Here is a 17,765-nt window from a genome sequence, read left to right as displayed (position 1 = left end):
AAAACAGAAGCCAATAAAAAATATCACCAAATAGCAATGGGTGGTCTATGAGTTGTGCAAGTGGGCTGCACTTTTTGATGCTCATAACTTTAGAAAATTCAGTTATCAGAAGATTTCTACCAGAGTACGCAGCAATAAAGCAAGGATGACCAACACAAATAAACAAACTAACGCTCCACGTGCCTACCTGTTACAAGAAATATATGATAAGCAAATAGTTGTTAGGCATATCAAGTGATGTAAAGTAAAGTTGCTACAATGAGAAACATATCAGGTCTGACCACGCATCGTGTTTTGTACAGCAACTTACTGTTCGAGACATTTTTTTACAGTTTAGGCTGCGAGTGCACTACTTTGCTACGTTTGGCTTTTTTAATGAACTTGTAGACACTACACAATACATTGTAGGAAACTGACACCCTTTTTGCAAAAGTAGCCAAGTTATGAATACTTGCAAACACCAACACTATGATTATAGAAATAGTACAAGAAAAATAGTAAAATATTCTCACATGCATTTTGCAATCGATGGAGCAAAAGCATTGAGCAACTTAAAAGGTACAAGACGAGGTAAAAAAGGGTGCGACAGCTATTGCACAAGCGAAAACAAAATGCGAGTGGGTACGCACCTGGCAACACTCGCGTCACTTAACGTGAAGGAGTTGAAAAATAAATTTGCATCAGGGGTTTTTAATTGGAGGTGTATGAGTCTCTTGAATAAATTCCATCTATCAATATGTTGAGAGATGGGTTGCTTGGTAAATGCCAGAATTTCAGACTATGGTGATTAATGCAAATTAGCAGCAAAAGAGGGGAAGTGTATACATAAACATATGCAATGTACACATTCACATTTTGAAAATAAGTGGTGGAGATGAAGTTAGGTGTGAAAATTGCGCGAGAAAAAGTAACGATATTAAGAAACCCAGTTTTAAACACACAACTATATATTAACAGACATAACAGCAATACCACAATCATTCAGGTATCACTTCGTGTATGAGCAAGGTAGAGCAGTTTTCTCGAATATTTAGTTACCGTATTTTGTTGTTATATGGTATATTTCTCTAATATTTCTTATTCAATGGCTTGACGAGGGTGGTACATGCATAGCTGAAAACGCTAGCTGTTTTGTTTTTATAATGTTTAATGTTGTGGCCGTCGTCGTTCATATGAAGCAGAAAGTTTGTTGTTCATATCGCCTGAGTGGTGAATCCTGGTAACTGGAAACTTTCCCAGGCAAATGACGACAGCCAGAAGCAGAAACTGCAGGTCACTGACAGTCCGATAAGCGCGATGCTTCTAGTGAGCATGTTCCCTTGTTAGACTAGGTATAATAAGGCTTAACAACAGCCAACATCTCATCCACACAACCAGATGTAACTTGTGGTGTTGCTCAGCTATGTCTGGTTATGGTTAAAATAGTAAACTCTCTACGCAAACCTTTATGACGTAGACAGATCAACACTCTTGTAAAAACTTCATGTACAGAAAAATGTGTATCAAAGATGTTTTAACGGGGTTCTTTCTTGACATAATAGATTATAAAATATTATCTTAAAAGTTATCGTGAGCTTTTTAATTCAACTCTTGAACTGGAGATAAAATGGGCAATTCTTCTCATAAAAGTCAAAATACAAAGCAGTTGGAAATTAGAAAACGCGAAAAGTTTGCTTTTGCTTTATAATTGGACTAGTGAGAAAAAAATTACTATGTTCAAGAATGTGAGACTTGAGTCAGCAGGTAAGTAGGGTTTCACGGTACACGCTTAATAATTCGATCAACATGAAAACTACGTAAAACAATTCAATTCAGACACAAAATGCATTATCCACGTCATTTTATCCGCAAAACGAAAGGATTGAACAATTGGCAAAAGGGTAATCGAAGCCTCCTCGGAAGAATTCGTCCGCACCGCCTTTTCCAATCTTGAGCTCATAACAGAGTCCAGCTTAACTTTTAAAAATCTGCAGTGTGTTTGGCGCGTGCATTGGAGTTTCATCTTCAAGAAACTCTTCGCAGCCGTCATGATTTTCTCCCATTCACGGTGAAGTATATGGCAATGACGATCACGATAATCATTCCTCCAATGATGATCATCATCAGGAGCCGATTTTGCAAAATTCTGCAAGCAAATACCACTGTTGGTAACAATTTCATCGACTTCAAATCAACTCTGTCCGCCACGATAGCTCAGTTGGTTAGCGCGTGACTTCATGAACGAAGAAGCTTCAAGATCAAGAGGCGCTGGTTCGACTCGTGGGGTGTGCGCTTGAGCAACGCATTTCAGGACTGCTCTCCATTCAGAGGCACCTAATGGATGGAATATTGGAATAAATCCCCAGCAAAAACACTTCAACAACCGGAAATTTCACTCTGCCAATCTCGTTAACCGGCCCTGCGTCAAAAGCATCTACAAGTATGCGAAACTACAGGGAATAACCAATAAAGGCTTTGTCAGTCCGAGGATAAAGATTCAAAACCAACCAACTCAGGCACGTGGCTATATTTTGGTAAGACAACGACATACTTGAAAACGAAACACAAATATTGCCTTCTTTGCCTTTCCATACACTTAATCTAATTCGTTAACAACACACGCCTGAATGTGACAGAGTTTGAAAAATCTGTCAACGTTCCCATGCCACAATGTTGACGGTGACATCTTCCTGCGTTCAAACGATATGTACCTCCCTTCCAATTGTAGAAGGACTCTAATTGGCTCTGGGTGTCCCAAAAGCTGGTGGTTAATTGAACAACCCGAAACTGAATGACAGTAAATTATTTTCTTCTAAATGTATAACTATCCTTTTAGCTGCAGCATCCAAAAAATGCAACTACTGTTAGTCAAAAACAGCTATTTCGGGCCAGCAGGAAGTAACTTTGAGGCAACGCAATATAAATAACTGGTGAACCTTTTTGTCATGTTGGAAAGTATTCTTGATCCTTTTCCCAGGTTCCCGTCTCCTTCTTTTAGCTAGAAATAACTTACTATTATAAACTGCAAATGAACGCAGTACGACATTTTTCTAGGCAGAAAGATCCGACCTTTTTACATTGATTCTGCGTCTGCAGACGTTGAATCAATGTAAAAAAAACGCGTTTTTGCTAGCTGAGTTATGAACAAGGAAAGCAGAAAGCTCAGACACTTCTGACAAGCTATTGTGCTGAGGATCATGAGCTAGTGGGCACCAGACATGAGAGTGCACAGTAGCACACTTAGGGTAAACAAGTAAACATGTTATTTGCAACAAATAGTTTCGCAACAACTTTTTTGTACAATACTTGATTACTTATATATATAAATAAATTTCAGTTTACCAACGTTTAAGAATATTGACGTCCGTGCGTGAAGTCTCTCTTTATGTTGATGATACCAAGCAGTGGCTAACAGATGGGGCCCTAATGTTTAGCAATGATACGTGGTCTAGAGTAGCACACTAATTGTTTTCATCATCATCCAAACTCGGTCTTGTCGCCACTGGTGGGGGTGCCCGCCGTTAGTTCATAATTTCACACTAAATGTTTGGCAATACTTACGCATAAAATTGTTTTTGATTAAAGATAAAAAATGACACCTAAGCAAAGAAAGTATAATTTCACAAACCCTCTGACGTGAGCGATTGATTTTTTCTCTGTCACGATGCAAATTATCGAGGATGTCCTGACCGATCTGCTCTGTTTCTGTGGCAACCCTGTAACCGACTTCAAGACGACGACTTGAATTTTCCAATCGTTCGGTGTTATCGAGCAGCCGGGCACGCTTGAAAAACACAGGCAATTTGTTAGATGAAGCAGTTAGATAAGAACTAGTCCAAGATCAAGCGGCGCTGATTCAGCTCTTGGGGTGTACGCTTAAGCAACGCAATTCAGGGCGACTCTCCTTTCAGCGGCACCTAGTGGTTTGAATAATTCCCAGGCAATAACACTTCAACAACTATTGGAAACTTTACTCTGTCAGTCTCGATAACTGGCCCTGCGTCTGTGGTTGAAAGCCTCTACAAGTATGCGAAACTGCAAGGATTAATCTTTCAAAGAAGGCCTTGTCAGTCCGGGGACAAAGATTCAAAACCAACTAAGGTGGAGTGACGTGAGAGCAGAACCTTTGTTATTTTAACGTAATACAGCGTTGGGGTGTCTAACGAGCAGTTATTTTTTGTTTAGGGTGTAGTTTTGAACGTGACCAAAAACAAAGCCCGTGAAAACGATTTAAAGATCAGTCCAGTAATGAATGAAAGTGAAGTGACATAGGTAACAAAGCTTACCTGGTCATCATGAGTTGTATCGTCAATGCCCAGTTCTTCCCTCATCTTGCGAGCGCTATTCATAGACGATGTCTTGGCTTTTTTCTAAATTGTAAATAAATTTTTAAATAAAATAAATAAACAAAATTTTCTACATATATACAGAATGAAAATGGAATTCAATCAGTTACCAATAAAGTACAAAAGCATATAATCGTTAATATTAAAATGTTTTATTTGGCTGACACGTACATTAATATAATATCTGGTGAAAAGTTTTCAAAAAGCTATAAATTATTCAACCGGTTTTGTTTGGTATATTCGCTGTTGGTGCTGACTGCTGAGTCGTTTAAGATCGGACGCTTGTATGCAAACATAATTTACATAGGGGAGTTGAAAAAGTGTCATTCTTTTATAAATTACTAACAAATAAACTTGAAAACTGAGAGCAAAGCATAACTTACAATCTTAGATTCCAAATTATTGAATTCAGTTTGATAACTTTTCATTCTTCCCGCCAACTTTCCACGTTCAGAGTTTGATAATTCACGCACCTCTAAATCCATTTGTTCCAACTAATGAAAGAAGTGGGTATAAACGGTATTGTGTTATATCCGTAAGTACTTGCAATCTTGCATGCATGGGTGACATGACAAAAGATGTTTAATATTTGAAAGGAAAAATTAACATTCAAGCAGCTTTTCCATGCTAGTTACAGCAATAATAACACTAAAACTTTCTTCGACATGTTTTTAAAGTGAATACATTTTTGTTCATATTATGTGATGAGATTTTTAGTTTATCTTGCACAAAGGCTTCAACATCCAAACACAGAGAAAATTGCATTGATCAATTAATTATCAAACAAATTTGAAACTACTACAGTAAGTGAACTGGATTGATCACTTGCATAGTCTTTTGATAAAGCTTTCACCACCCTAGAGATGGCTTCATCAATATCTTATTTAAAACCTCTTTTTCGGGAGATTTGTATTTCTCACACATGCAATGTACAAGTACATTGCACATGATAAATTGTTACCGTAACATTGCTTCCAATGAAAAAACATGCTTATGTCTATTGTCTATGCACACAGTGGGTTGTTAACTACCGGTATGCAATACTCACAAGTTCTTGTGCTTCATCCAGCTGTCTCTCTATGGCACTTATTAGAGTTTTCTTTTCAGCTGGAAGTAAACATAGTAACTTACTTATACTGTAGTAACTTACATAACTCTCCTTCTACATTTTTCTAGACCTCTGCTATGTTTGTCATTAGGCCGTTTAGTTTTCAAATGTGCATGTGCAAATGGGGCCTGGCTCCCTCACCGGGATGCGAGTGTGGCGCCACAGATCAGACAGTAGATCATGTCGTCCATGACTGCCCAATCCATCAACCACCACATGGAGCGCTTGGACTGAAAGCCCTGGATGACGAGACTGTCGAGTGGCTGATGGCATCATGCCCAAACATATAGTCCAGAAGAACAGCTCATACGACGAAGAAGAAGTTTTCAAAAGTATGCCAAATACCTTGGCATTATTTTTGACAATGGTTTAAATTTTGCGGAATTGCCCGTTTCGGTAAGTCCGATTCGGTGAGTCTGATTCGGTGAGTCCGATCCCTATTTGGTGATTTTTTCATTTTTTTTTTTAAATTATTGGGTACCGTAGCCTAATTATCATTGCCGTTTTAGGGTTAGGGGTTAGGAACTCACTGAATCGGACTCACCGAATAGTAGCAGACCCAAATTTTGAACTTCATATTAATATGCTCCACAAGAAACTTTCTAAATCTGTAGAAATTTTGTCCAAACTCAAACACATTCCACCAAACAAAACATCATTACAATTATACTACGCACTGGTACATTCTCAAAATGGTATATGGGATAACGATTTGGGGTTCATGCTGCAAGACACAAATGAACAAGCTTAGCACCTTACAAAATAAGGCTGTCAGAATAGTAGCAGGTGGTCTGATCATGTCACACCTTTCTATAAGCAACTTAACATACTCAAGCTTAAAGATTTGTACAAACACGAAATTGCTAAGTTCATGTTTAAATTTGATACGGATGTATTGCCTCTGCCTTTCGCACACTACTTTGAAAAAACCAAACTCATGTATACACGTCTTACTAGACACTCTACCAATGATTGTTTTTTTGTCCCACGTTACGCCTCATCCCGACTCCAGCGCAGCATTAAATATGCCAGAGTGAAAGTCTGGAACTCCTTACCAACGACCTTGCGTTAATTGTCATTTTATTCTTTTAAAAAGCAACACAAATATTCACTCATCGCCAAATATTAGCACGACTAATTTTGCACTACCTTCATGTTACAGATAGGCTACTTTGGCTACTAAATATATTTCTCTGCACGCAAGGCTATCATCTAACACAGTGTTTCCCAAACTTTTTTTTAATAGCGCCCCCCTGGACAACGTACAGAGTGTCAAACGCCCCCTTCGACAAAAAAAGTAAAACCAAAGTTATTTTCCATTCATCACAACTTAAAGTTCAACTCTAATGATATGGATGAGGTTGGTGCAATGTCATCGGCCTCTTGATATCGGGTTCCAGTTTGAATAGGAATAATCTTAAGTCTCCCCGTCTAACTATGCCAGGACGGTTTCTTTTGTTATCCAGAAGCGTTTTCACGGCACTGAAAGCACACTCCACTAAGTATGAGCTGGGAAAGGCAATGATAAAAACTTTGACCCGATTCCACACGTGAGGGTATTTCTCTCTGATTTGGTACTGTAGCCAGAACGATTGATACGAGATATTGAACTTCGGTTTGAGTGCAAAATCGCTTTGCAATGTTATCAGTTCCTCCTCAAGAATTCCATGTTCGGAAATATCACAGAATGGGTCGATTGTCCAGTCAGGGATTTCTAACGGGAATACATCCTGGAATCGAACTTCCATGCCTTTGTGTACTTCTTGAAGATGATTGCTGTACGTTTCTACATCAACATCAGATATGCCTCTGTCACTGGTATCAAGTTGATGCAAGCTTGAAAATTGGAAAGATTATCGTCTAGCTAAATTTCGCTGATACAACACAAGCTTATTTCGTTACCCTGAAGGGATAATTTCAATTCATTAAATTTGGAAAATATGTCTGACAAGTAGGCGATATTATTTCTCACAACCAGGACGTCATTTGCCAGGCCAGGGTCACAACTCTGTAGAAATTCCACTATAGTTTCAAACAGCGAATACAAGCGTGCAAGGCAATTTCTCTTGGAAAGCCATCGTACTTCGGTGTGGAGTAGCCTAGTAACCGCTCAAAAGCCTCATCATTCTCATGGTACAATCGTTTGAATAAGCGTGTGTTCAGAGCGTGCGCTATAATTTCATTCATTGCTTTGATAACAATCTTCAAAGATAGATCAAGACGAACGCTCGATCAAAATACTGTCGGATTTGCATAATCGCAGTGCTTCAAATTGCCATGCGTTACGTTACGACCTCAACTAACTTGTAAGGCAATGCAAAGCGACGTTGCCAACATAATTGCCAAAATATCTGCCACAGAGCTCTTATAGTCACCGTCTTCTTTTGTATTTCTTTGAAGCAAAACATGACAAAAAAATTCTTTGCAATCCTCTTCTTGTAACTGCCCGATTTACCCTCAGCGCCCCCCAATCGCCCACTTTATAGCCAGCGCCCCCTTCATGGTTGCAAACGCCCCCAGGGGGGCGCTGGCGCCCACTTTGGGAACCACTGATCTAACACCTTGTCTCAATTTTCGTTATTGAATTATACATTGTGTTCTCTATCCTGTGTCGCTTATTCGTAGTGATCATTTAGATTACGTAACTAACTGTTATCGCAATTCTAGATCTTCTATTAGAATCTGGGGTATCTGCTTGACTCGAAGACCCATGGTCTCTTCGCAGATTCTCGTTGCTGGAAATCCCTTTTTTATTGCTGTATTTATAGTACTATATTTACCTACAACGAAATAAATCAATCAATCAAGTGCTTTGCATGCTGCTACATAGTGTCATTGTTTCTCACTGTTTGATGAATTGTGCAAGTGTTCACAAAAATAAAATCTTTCAAGAGCGAGGTTCTGCAATGTAGTGTATTTAAATGTCTAAACTTAAGTGAAAGTATGTCATTGTCATACTCACAAAGTGTTAACATTGTCATTTTCACTTTCTTGTACAATCGTCCGCCAACAGCTGTGCTGGTTCAATACAAAAAATGACATATTTCTGTTTGAAAAGCGTATATAATCAAACGGAAACTTAACTAATACTCAATTTATTTTACAATTTTTGTATTTCTTGATATGGCGGTACAAACTTAATGATGGAATTGAGATGGAAAGATTGAAGATTGTCTTCCATCCTATCATCCAAATCTTCCATCTGCTTTTATCTTTGACATCCCATACCCTACTTGTCAGATAAATACCCTTTTCTAGATATGTGCGACATTGTACATGTAGGCTATAATATACAATTTTTGACAAACAGAATGAAAAGTGTTAACTGTAATGAGACAAAATTGCTCAAAGTGACTGCAAGTGTAAAAGAGAAATCACATATACAGTAGAATTTCAAATACTGACGTTATAGACGAACTACCGCAAACTATTCCAAAACTGTATTTTGATTAAAGAATCTAGGTGTATAGTATAATCTAGTCAGGTTTACTGTGTACCACCAAACTGACAAAAGTCACGCAGAAAATATATTAAACAAAGAAATTGTTTAACCCTTTGAAGTACAGTGGCACGCATGTGTGCCACAAAATAAATTATGATTTTATATTTCAAAATCGTAATATTTTGATATAATTTTTGTGCTGCAACCTCTCTATACATCAAAATTTAATTTGAAACTAGTAGTTGGAAACTCTGAACAAATTTCTTCAGACATGTCAATGGTTCAGACAATACAGACAATACAATGGTTCACTGAAAATTTATATCCAATTCCTTATGTGCGTCAAAGGGTTAAAAAAAACTAACCTACAGCAAAAGGTACAGGAAATTTGCGCAATACAGCTCGTTACATACAGTAGTAAAGAAGTTTTTACACGTGATAGTTTTTCATGCGGGAAAAAAGTTAATTCAGTTAATTAAGGGAAGATATTTTGCAAGCAGCAGCGCTAACTGGATTAAAAGACTGACCGTTCGTGGTGAAGGTGATGGCTTAAAGTGACGTTATAAACGAACAAAAGACGTCTGGGGACCAATAAAGGGTGCTGTTACATGCAAATTGACGCTATAGGCGATGCTGTTGTAGCCGAACTACAATGTATGTAAAAGATAGGAATTCTGCCGGGACCGAGCAAAATGTGACGTATTAGGCGAATTGACGTTATAAACGAAGCCGTTATAGGCGAATTCTACTGTATATGCCTAACCAAAGAACAATTTCAATCTTTTGTGTTTAAATACCGACACAACAGTGTTTAAATACAGATTCTATTTGAAAAAGGTTTAGAATTCTATTTGAATAAGGTTATATCCTGCTTTGTAAATTTGTTAATGTAATTATGCCACCAAAATCAAGTAAGGTGGATGTGAAATGTGGCTCATGCCCAAGCAACATTTTGGATGGGGAGGATGCATTGCAGTGTGACATCTGCAACATGTGGCATCATCCAAACTGTGAAGGTGTCAGTAAAACCATCTACGATTTCCTGAATGACAATAATACTAATTGCCTTAAGTGGTTTTGTCGTAAGTGTGAAGCAACAATGGCAAAATTCTTAAGAGCATGACAGAATTAAAGACGGAACAGGCAAGACTGTCCAAGGTTCAGCAGAAACAGCAGATAAAAATTATTGATCTTGAGAAAGAGGTCACAACAATCAAATCAACACAATCAAAAGAAGAAATGACACAAGAAGTACTTTCTGAACTCGAAAACGAAGACAGAAAAATGTAGTAATTTTCAACCTTCCTGAACCACAAGGAGCAGCTACAACTAGTCAACAAAAAGAAGTTGATGCCATTAAGTTACACCAAGCAATTAATGAAGATGTTAAATGCAAGCCTTAAAGCAGCCGGCGGCCATGGCCGCTAAGTAGTGCTTGAATGACCGCCGTTGCTACCTTCTCAGTTGGCCAAGTTTGGCCGCCGGTTTCTTCTAGCCAATTATTTAATTTTGCAATAGAATGAGCGTGGATTAACTGTGGAAAATATGTAGTATCGAAGAGTGACACAGAATTAGGTCAGCGCGTTATAATCACCACTGTTGTATTGTCCGGGAACATTTGCTATGGAATATATCCAGTTGCGATCACCAGCTGTACCTGCACATTCGCAAATGCGTGAGCGCATTAGGCCAACACGCGACGCGCATTCATTCATTGTGCACGAATGCACGAGTAATAGCGTTCAAATCGCAGGTTTGCGATTTTTTGTACGATTATAGAGCAGTATTAGACGAACATAATTGAACAAAAACAAGACAAATTTTCCGCTTATTAAGTGATCTAGAATAAAATTAAAAAAAAAAACATTTGTGCATTTGCCTGTTTGACTAAGTCTTGTTTGTAATTCCTAAGTTTATTTTGTCTTTGTTGTTGTATTTTGTCTTATAGTCTTTGTTTATTTTAACAAAGTGTTAATCTGAAGTGCTAATTTACATTGGCAATATTGTCGTTTTTATGTGGATGCAATGTTGTCGGACATTGAATCGTTGTTAAAAATAAGAACTAGGTTAGTTGACATCCCAGGGGAAAACACTTATCTTCATTCTTCATAGTTGAGAAATGTTCCCGCTATGGGTTAGTAACTTCACACCCTCAATGGTGACATCATAACGGTATGAATCAGTGGTTCTCAACGGGGGTGGTACCGCCCCCCCGGGGGGGGGGGGGCATTTTGATTTTGTAGGGGGGCGGTATGATTACCTAGGCTTTAGTGGGGCGTTTTGATTATTAGGGGGCATTCTGGTTTAAACCATCTACTGCCCAGCGTAACGATTTCGTCAAAGAGCTCGTATCTTCATGGTAGCATTTCCTACCTCATACCTGGTGGAAAAGGGATTCAGCTGTGTTGTTCTGCTACCTACCAAACAGAAAAACCCACTTGACATATCCGTAAGAGGTGATCTTCGAATGTTCCTCACTGGCTTTACACCAGATGTGAAGAAACTGGCACTTTCTCACCAAGCCCAAGGTTTACACTGACTACCAGTAGGCCTGTATCAAATGTTTTCATGCTCGCCAATATATATTTGCTTTTTATCAAATATAGTTACTTGTCTCTAAAATCGTTACAGCTTGTTTCGCCCTAAAAGGGGCATCATCAAAAGGTCCTTATTCTAATATAAATGTAATTCTATTTGAATAAGGACCTTCTGATGATCCCCCTTTTTAGGGTAAAACAGACTGTAAGGGTTTTAGAGACTGATAACTAGCCTATATTTGATGTAATTCACTCTGCTTGGCTTTTTGCTTGGCATTTAAGCACTTTTGTAGTATTAATAGTATTTTTTTTCTTCGTTTTTTGTAATTAGGCCTAATCGTTTTTGTTGGGGGGCGGTAAAATTTTGCTAGTTAATGAAGGGGGTGTTGGGCCAAAAAAGGTTGAGAAACACTGGTATAAATGGTCAGAATTTATGAAATGCGGTATCCAGTAATGCAGTCGAAACAATTTACTGAGCAGCTGAAACAATTTAGTGTTGTTAAATGGTCCCGCAATACCGGATTACAATCCCGATAAAGCAGTTATTGCGTGGTACACGATTCTATTGCAGGACGTCGCCCAGACTTCAACAACGCTAAGTGATCATTTTAGCATTGTTGCAAGTTTAATTCTATTTACTTGCGCTAATGTGCTATTGTTATTTGTATTTTGGCCTCCAAGCGCGCAGATTTGGCCGCCGAGAAGGAGCTCCCGGTAGGCCACAATGGCTGCCGGAAAAAAATACGAGTTTTAAGGCCTGAAATGCGACATTGATTTATCCAACAACAGAAGGCTTGGCAAACCTAAGAAAGATGGAGATGCTCGACCATTACTGGTGACTCTCAAAGATGAGACCGATGTATCTGTTTTGATAAAAAATAGCAAAATTCTGAAAGAGTCAAAAAACTTATTTGTGAAGAAGGACTACACCCCACTGGAAAGACAAAGGTGGAGAGATCTACGGACAGAACTAAATGCAAAGAGGAGTGCATGCACCAGCGATGTCAAAAAATACAACTAGCAGATCAGACAGATGAAAGTGGTAAAGGTGAACAACTGAACATAAAATGATCACCTCAACAGAAGATAAAGAGTGCCTTGTTTTGTATATCAACTCGGATACGCTAACTAACAAATTACGTAGATGAATTGAGTGCCCGAGAACACCAAGTAAATGCAAAAATAATTGTTGTTGTTGAAGTTGTGCCTAAAAATTCGAAATTTGGTTTAACTTCACAAGAGCTAAATATAGATGAATTTAACCTTTTCTGTTACATTACCAATAATGGTAGGGGTGTTTGTATATACAGTAGAATTCGCCTATAACGGCACTTCTAGGGGATTGCAAAAACTGACGTTATAGCCGAATTGACGTTATAGACGAACTACTGCAAACTATTCCAAAACTGTCTTTTGATTAAAGAAAGAGGTGTAGCCTATAATCCAGTCAGGTTTATTGTGTACCATCAAACTGACAAAAGTCACGCAGAAAATACATTAAACAAAGAAATTGTTTAAAAACTTGATAATGTTGCTTCAGAGATCTCTTTCGACAACTGTACTGTGTAACATTGCGGCTTCTAGTTTATACAGTAGCCTACTGCACGTACAACTGTTACCATAATTAAAGTCCCTGCTGCGAACGACGTAGCAAAATAAATGGAAGACATTTTGCAAGCAGCAGCGCTAACTGGATTAAAAGACTGACCGTTCGTGGTGAAGGTGATGGCTTAAAGTGACGTTATAATCGAACAAAAGACATCTGGGGACCAATAAAGGGTGTTGTTACATGCAAATTGACGTTATAGGCGATGCTGTTGTAGCCGAACTACAATGTACGTAAAAGATAGGAATTCTGCCGGGACCAAGCGAAATGTGACGTAATAGACGAATTGACGTTATAAACGAAGCCGTTATAGGCGAATTCTACTGTACATCCATTGTTCATTAAAATACGTTAATTGTACTAATCTTCCCTGTATATATATATATATATGATTCCTGATACCGTGTTTATACGGTATGTATTAAGTGACAGTACTTTGTGGATTATATGTGTTTTTCATGTATATATATATGACCGTAGTATATCAGAATGATGAAAAAGCACCTTGGTGCTTACAACATCAAATTATTATTAACAGCAAACAACTAAACTGTTATTAATCATGCAATTACATCTAACCATGACACTTACTTCCATGACAGTTTGAAATCTTTCCCATCTGCTGCACTATTTCAGCGGTGAGAGTTGAAAACTGCTGCTCGTATGATGTAAGCAATAAAGCCATTTTACATGAACTTTTAGTTGCTCAGGCCCGACCAAGATAAAAGTTCTTTAGACACAAGAGGTTTATGCTAACATCAGATCAATCACATGTGAAATTACATCAATCTGTTCAAAAAACTGACACAGAACATCATTTTCAGAGAAAGCACAACTTACATGTGTAGAAATAGCCTACTTAGCAGATAGTCAGAATAGTAGGCTACTTAATCAAACTTTTTTTGTTTACAGTTGCCTGGTCTGTTTGCCGTAATCATATTATTCCAATCGGTGCTTGTCTGCTGAGCAGGCTGATGTCTCACTCAAACAGAACAATTGCAAACCATATAAGCCTGCTAAGCAGAGAAGCAGTAATTGAGGACGAAGTGGATCTCGCAAGACGCATTGACGATTGACGCAAAGACGCATTGACGATTGACGCAAGTCGCAACAACACTGGAGTTAGAGAAGCACTGTTGCCAGATAAACAATTTGTCCATAATTGAGAAAATTCCAAGATTGGAATTGAAAAATTTCAAGGTTGATTGATAATCAATTGTATGAAAATTTTTACCTTGAACTGATAAAAATTTTATAAGCATAATTTTTGCTGCTTTTAATATTTTTAGAGGCTTTAAATGACTTGCGTAACGCGTAGCCCTGTCACCATAGACCTGTTTCGTACGGGGACAATTTTTTGGTTGTTCACTTTTTTAGCAGACTTTAAGCACACACTAACTAGGTTTGCAGTTTTTTCAATGACGCGACGCATATCATATCCGAAATAAACTGATGTGATATGATATAAAAAGCAGCTGTGCTATCAAAGCATGTGTTTAAAAATTGTCATGGTACGTCACTGTCTTAGACCCTATGTTGACAGAGGTAAGTTTCCGATTGTTGAAGTGATGTCTGTAAAGTAATTCATCCACTAAATGCCGCTGAATGGAGAGCCAGAGCAATCCTGAAAACGTACCTCTGATGTGCATAGCCTATCCTATTGCATACCCCATGAACTAGCGCCGTTTGATTTTAGAAATTCTTTGTGATAAAAGAAATTCTTTGTGATTAGAAATTCTTCTCTCTCTTCTCTCTCTCTCTCTTGTAAGCTTAGTTTAAATGGCAAAATCATCATTTCCGTAGGGTGGCAATTGACTTGTAGACCGTATGGTCGTTTCGTTGTCTCCCAGTCGGTATGGGAACTTGTGTAACTTTGCATTGTGTACATTAATTGCATATTTCAAACATCTACCTATGTTCCTGTTACTGACAAATAAAACATTGATTGATTGATTGATAAAATTTAAACGTTTATCCATTGAAATATCTATGGAGAAAGGAGCAGAAAAAAGTTGAATAAAGATTAAGGTGGAAACCGATTTCGGTGGAAAAATTAAGGCAGCAGTGGCCGAGCGGTTAGCGCGTTGGCCTTGCAGTCGAGAGCCTGCATGTTCGACTCCAGCTACCCGCACTTGCTGTTGTTTCTCTGGGCAAGAAACTTTACGATAATTGCCTCTACCCAGTGATCGATTTCGAGTAATGAGTAGTACCAAATTTAAGTCATAAGTAGAGTAGACAACCGGAAACAGACATTGCCGTCGGCTGCAGCGTGGGTCAGGTGTACGTCGGAAGGCGTACGCCGATGCATAGCGCTCAAGTCCGCTTTCCCGCAATGCAGGATAAAGATAATAAAACAAAACAAAAACAAATTATGATAAAAGTGATTTAGCATTGGAGAATTGGCGAAACAGCTCCTCTGGCAACACTGTAGTAGCAAACTCATGCAAAGTCGACCATCATCATGATGATGATCCTGTCAAAGTCTCTATAAAGTTGAGTTGTATTTGACTTCAGCAGAGTTTCAAACCGACAATCCGACATGTTGATATTTGTGCCTAATGTTGAAAAAAGTCTACATATTTGTCTTTTGTTGGTACGAAATTCATGTGTATCGTTTTCTTCATGTTCAATTGTTCATGCTAGCAATGAAAAATTGAATTGGCTGAGTAGTGAGAACATCTGAATAAGCTGTCAACACCAGTACATGAAGTTTGGTGTTGACAGCTTAACCAAATAATGTTAAGGTTTATACTCTTAAAGAAATTTTGTTTCTATGTTAGTGATTACTTTTGACCAGGGCCGGATTTACCAATAGGCTAGGCAGGCTGAAGCCTAGGGCCTCAACGTCCAGGGGCCTCGAAATTCCGTTTCAAAGTTTGTAATTCTTTTAAAAACTTGACAAGTTTAAACCCTACCTAAAGTATATTATATATATCAAGCTTTTCAGAGTAGAAATTCTATACACAACTGGTTTCAACCACGTTGTAAACAGCCATTGTTACGTCGTTTGCATCTGCAAACCGTCATTTGCAAAAAATTGAAAAATTGAAATTTGTGTTTATGTTGCATTTTTGGTCCATAGTGCTAGGTCGTTTTTTCAGGGTTAGCAAAACCCTCCAGAAATCTGAATTGTTATTAAGTACCTCTGCCGAATTGTAGGCCACAGTTCACTTGTAGACTTTCTATGCGAAATTAGAGATGAGTTTGATCAGCAAGCAAAAGCAACCTTGCCGAATATTAACTACAGAGCTGTTACTATTAGACAAAGAAATGCACCTGACGCTCTAATTGAACTCTCTTCAAAGGAAAGGTTTAAAACAAATTCCTTTATCCCTATGCTCGACGCACTAAAAGCCAATTTAAGAAGAAGAGCTGATTTGCAGAAATGTTCCTCTTTCTTGCTAATCTGAAAGCAACTAAGGTAGAAATTGTACGAGGCGTAGGCCTAGAACTTTTAAAAGAAGCGTATTTAAAAGAAGATGTTGACCCGAAACTTACTGATGAACTTCTACATTTTCATTTGTACGTGAGACAAACACAAAACCAAGGGCTTGCCGGCACTGGCGCCGACTTACGGGGTTACGGGGTGGCCACGCCACCCCGTAACGGCTGTGGCGGGGTGGCAGCCACCCCGTTTAGGTTACATTACTTACTGCAAATAAATGTAATTTGAACGGACGTTTAAATCTTTTTTTGGTCATTAGTTTTCGCTTCAAGTCAACGTAAAGCAAGAGGTGAACCAATACAGTATTGCGAAGAAACTGATTGTTTTTGTCACAAGCATGATACTCGTGTAACATCAAGCAAGCTACGTGAAGATTACGCAACACGTGACTACGAGTTTTTTCCTTGTTGTTGTTGCGATCGTTTTATTTGTTACTTGTCATAAGTCATGTTACATTTGTTAGGTTTACAATGGGATTTATTAATCAATAAAATACGATCTTTCCCTTGCCTCCCTCAAAAATCTTTTTTGAAAATTTTTAAACTGCTCATAATATCGCTATAAATTATGCCAGCTATAAAATACTTGGAAATAAAATTATCTCGATGATTGATAGCTCCACCCCCTAAATCAGTGGTTCCCAAAGTGGGCGCCAGCGCCCCCCTGGGGGCGTTGGCGACCATGAAGGGGGCGCTGGTTATAAAGTGGGCGATTGGGGGGCGCTGAGAGTAAATCGGGGCAGTTAGAAGAGGATTGCAAAGCATTTTTGTCATGTTTCGCTTCAAAGAAATACAAAAGAAGACGGTGACTATAAGAGCTCCGTGGCAAATATTGTGGTAATTATGTAGGCAACCTCGCTTTGCATTGCCTTACAAGTTAGTTGAGGTCGTAACGTAACGCATAACGCATGATAATTTGAAGCACTGCGATTACGCAAATCCGATCTTACAGTCCGAGAGTATTTTGATCTAGCGTTCGTCTTAATTTATCTTTGAAGACTGTCATCAAATCAGTGAATAAAATTAAAGCGCACGCTGTGAATACACGCTTTATTCAAACGATTGTGCAATGAGAACGATGAAGCTTTTGAGCGCTTACTACTCCACACCGAAGTACGATGGCTTTCCAAGAAAAATTGCCTTGCACGATTTTATTCCCTGATTGAAATTATTGTGGAATTTCTAAATAGTTGTGACCCTGGCCTTGCGAATGACGTCCTGGTTGTGAGAAATAATATCGCCTACTTGTCAGGCATATTTACCAAATTTAATGAATCAAAATTATCCCTTCAGGGTAACGAAA

General features: G+C 38.4%; 1 protein-coding gene across 1 annotated transcript; it reads right to left on the bottom strand.

Annotated features, from left to right (window-relative positions):
* Window positions 1-134: 134 nt before the first annotated feature.
* On the bottom strand, window positions 135-13,769 carry LOC145767642 (vesicle transport through interaction with t-SNAREs homolog 1A-like). The gene is made up of 7 exons (XM_082579503.1): window positions 13,610-13,769; window positions 5,374-5,432; window positions 4,709-4,819; window positions 4,266-4,349; window positions 3,608-3,763; window positions 2,916-2,977; window positions 135-2,125 (listed from the first exon to the last, which is right to left on the bottom strand). The coding sequence occupies exons 1-7, from the start codon at window positions 13,701-13,703 to the stop codon at window positions 2,026-2,028; spliced, it is 666 nt and encodes a 221-aa protein (XP_082435629.1). The 5' UTR covers window positions 13,704-13,769; the 3' UTR covers window positions 135-2,025.
* Window positions 13,770-17,765: the final 3,996 nt, after the last annotated feature.

The sequence above is a fragment of the Aplidium turbinatum genome, chromosome 3 (assembly GCF_918807975.1).
Source record: "Aplidium turbinatum chromosome 3, kaAplTurb1.1, whole genome shotgun sequence".
NCBI classification, from domain to species: Eukaryota; Metazoa; Chordata; class Ascidiacea; order Aplousobranchia; family Polyclinidae; genus Aplidium; species Aplidium turbinatum.
Note: the sequence above shows the minus strand (reverse complement) of the source record. Positions and strands in the feature narration are given on the sequence as shown.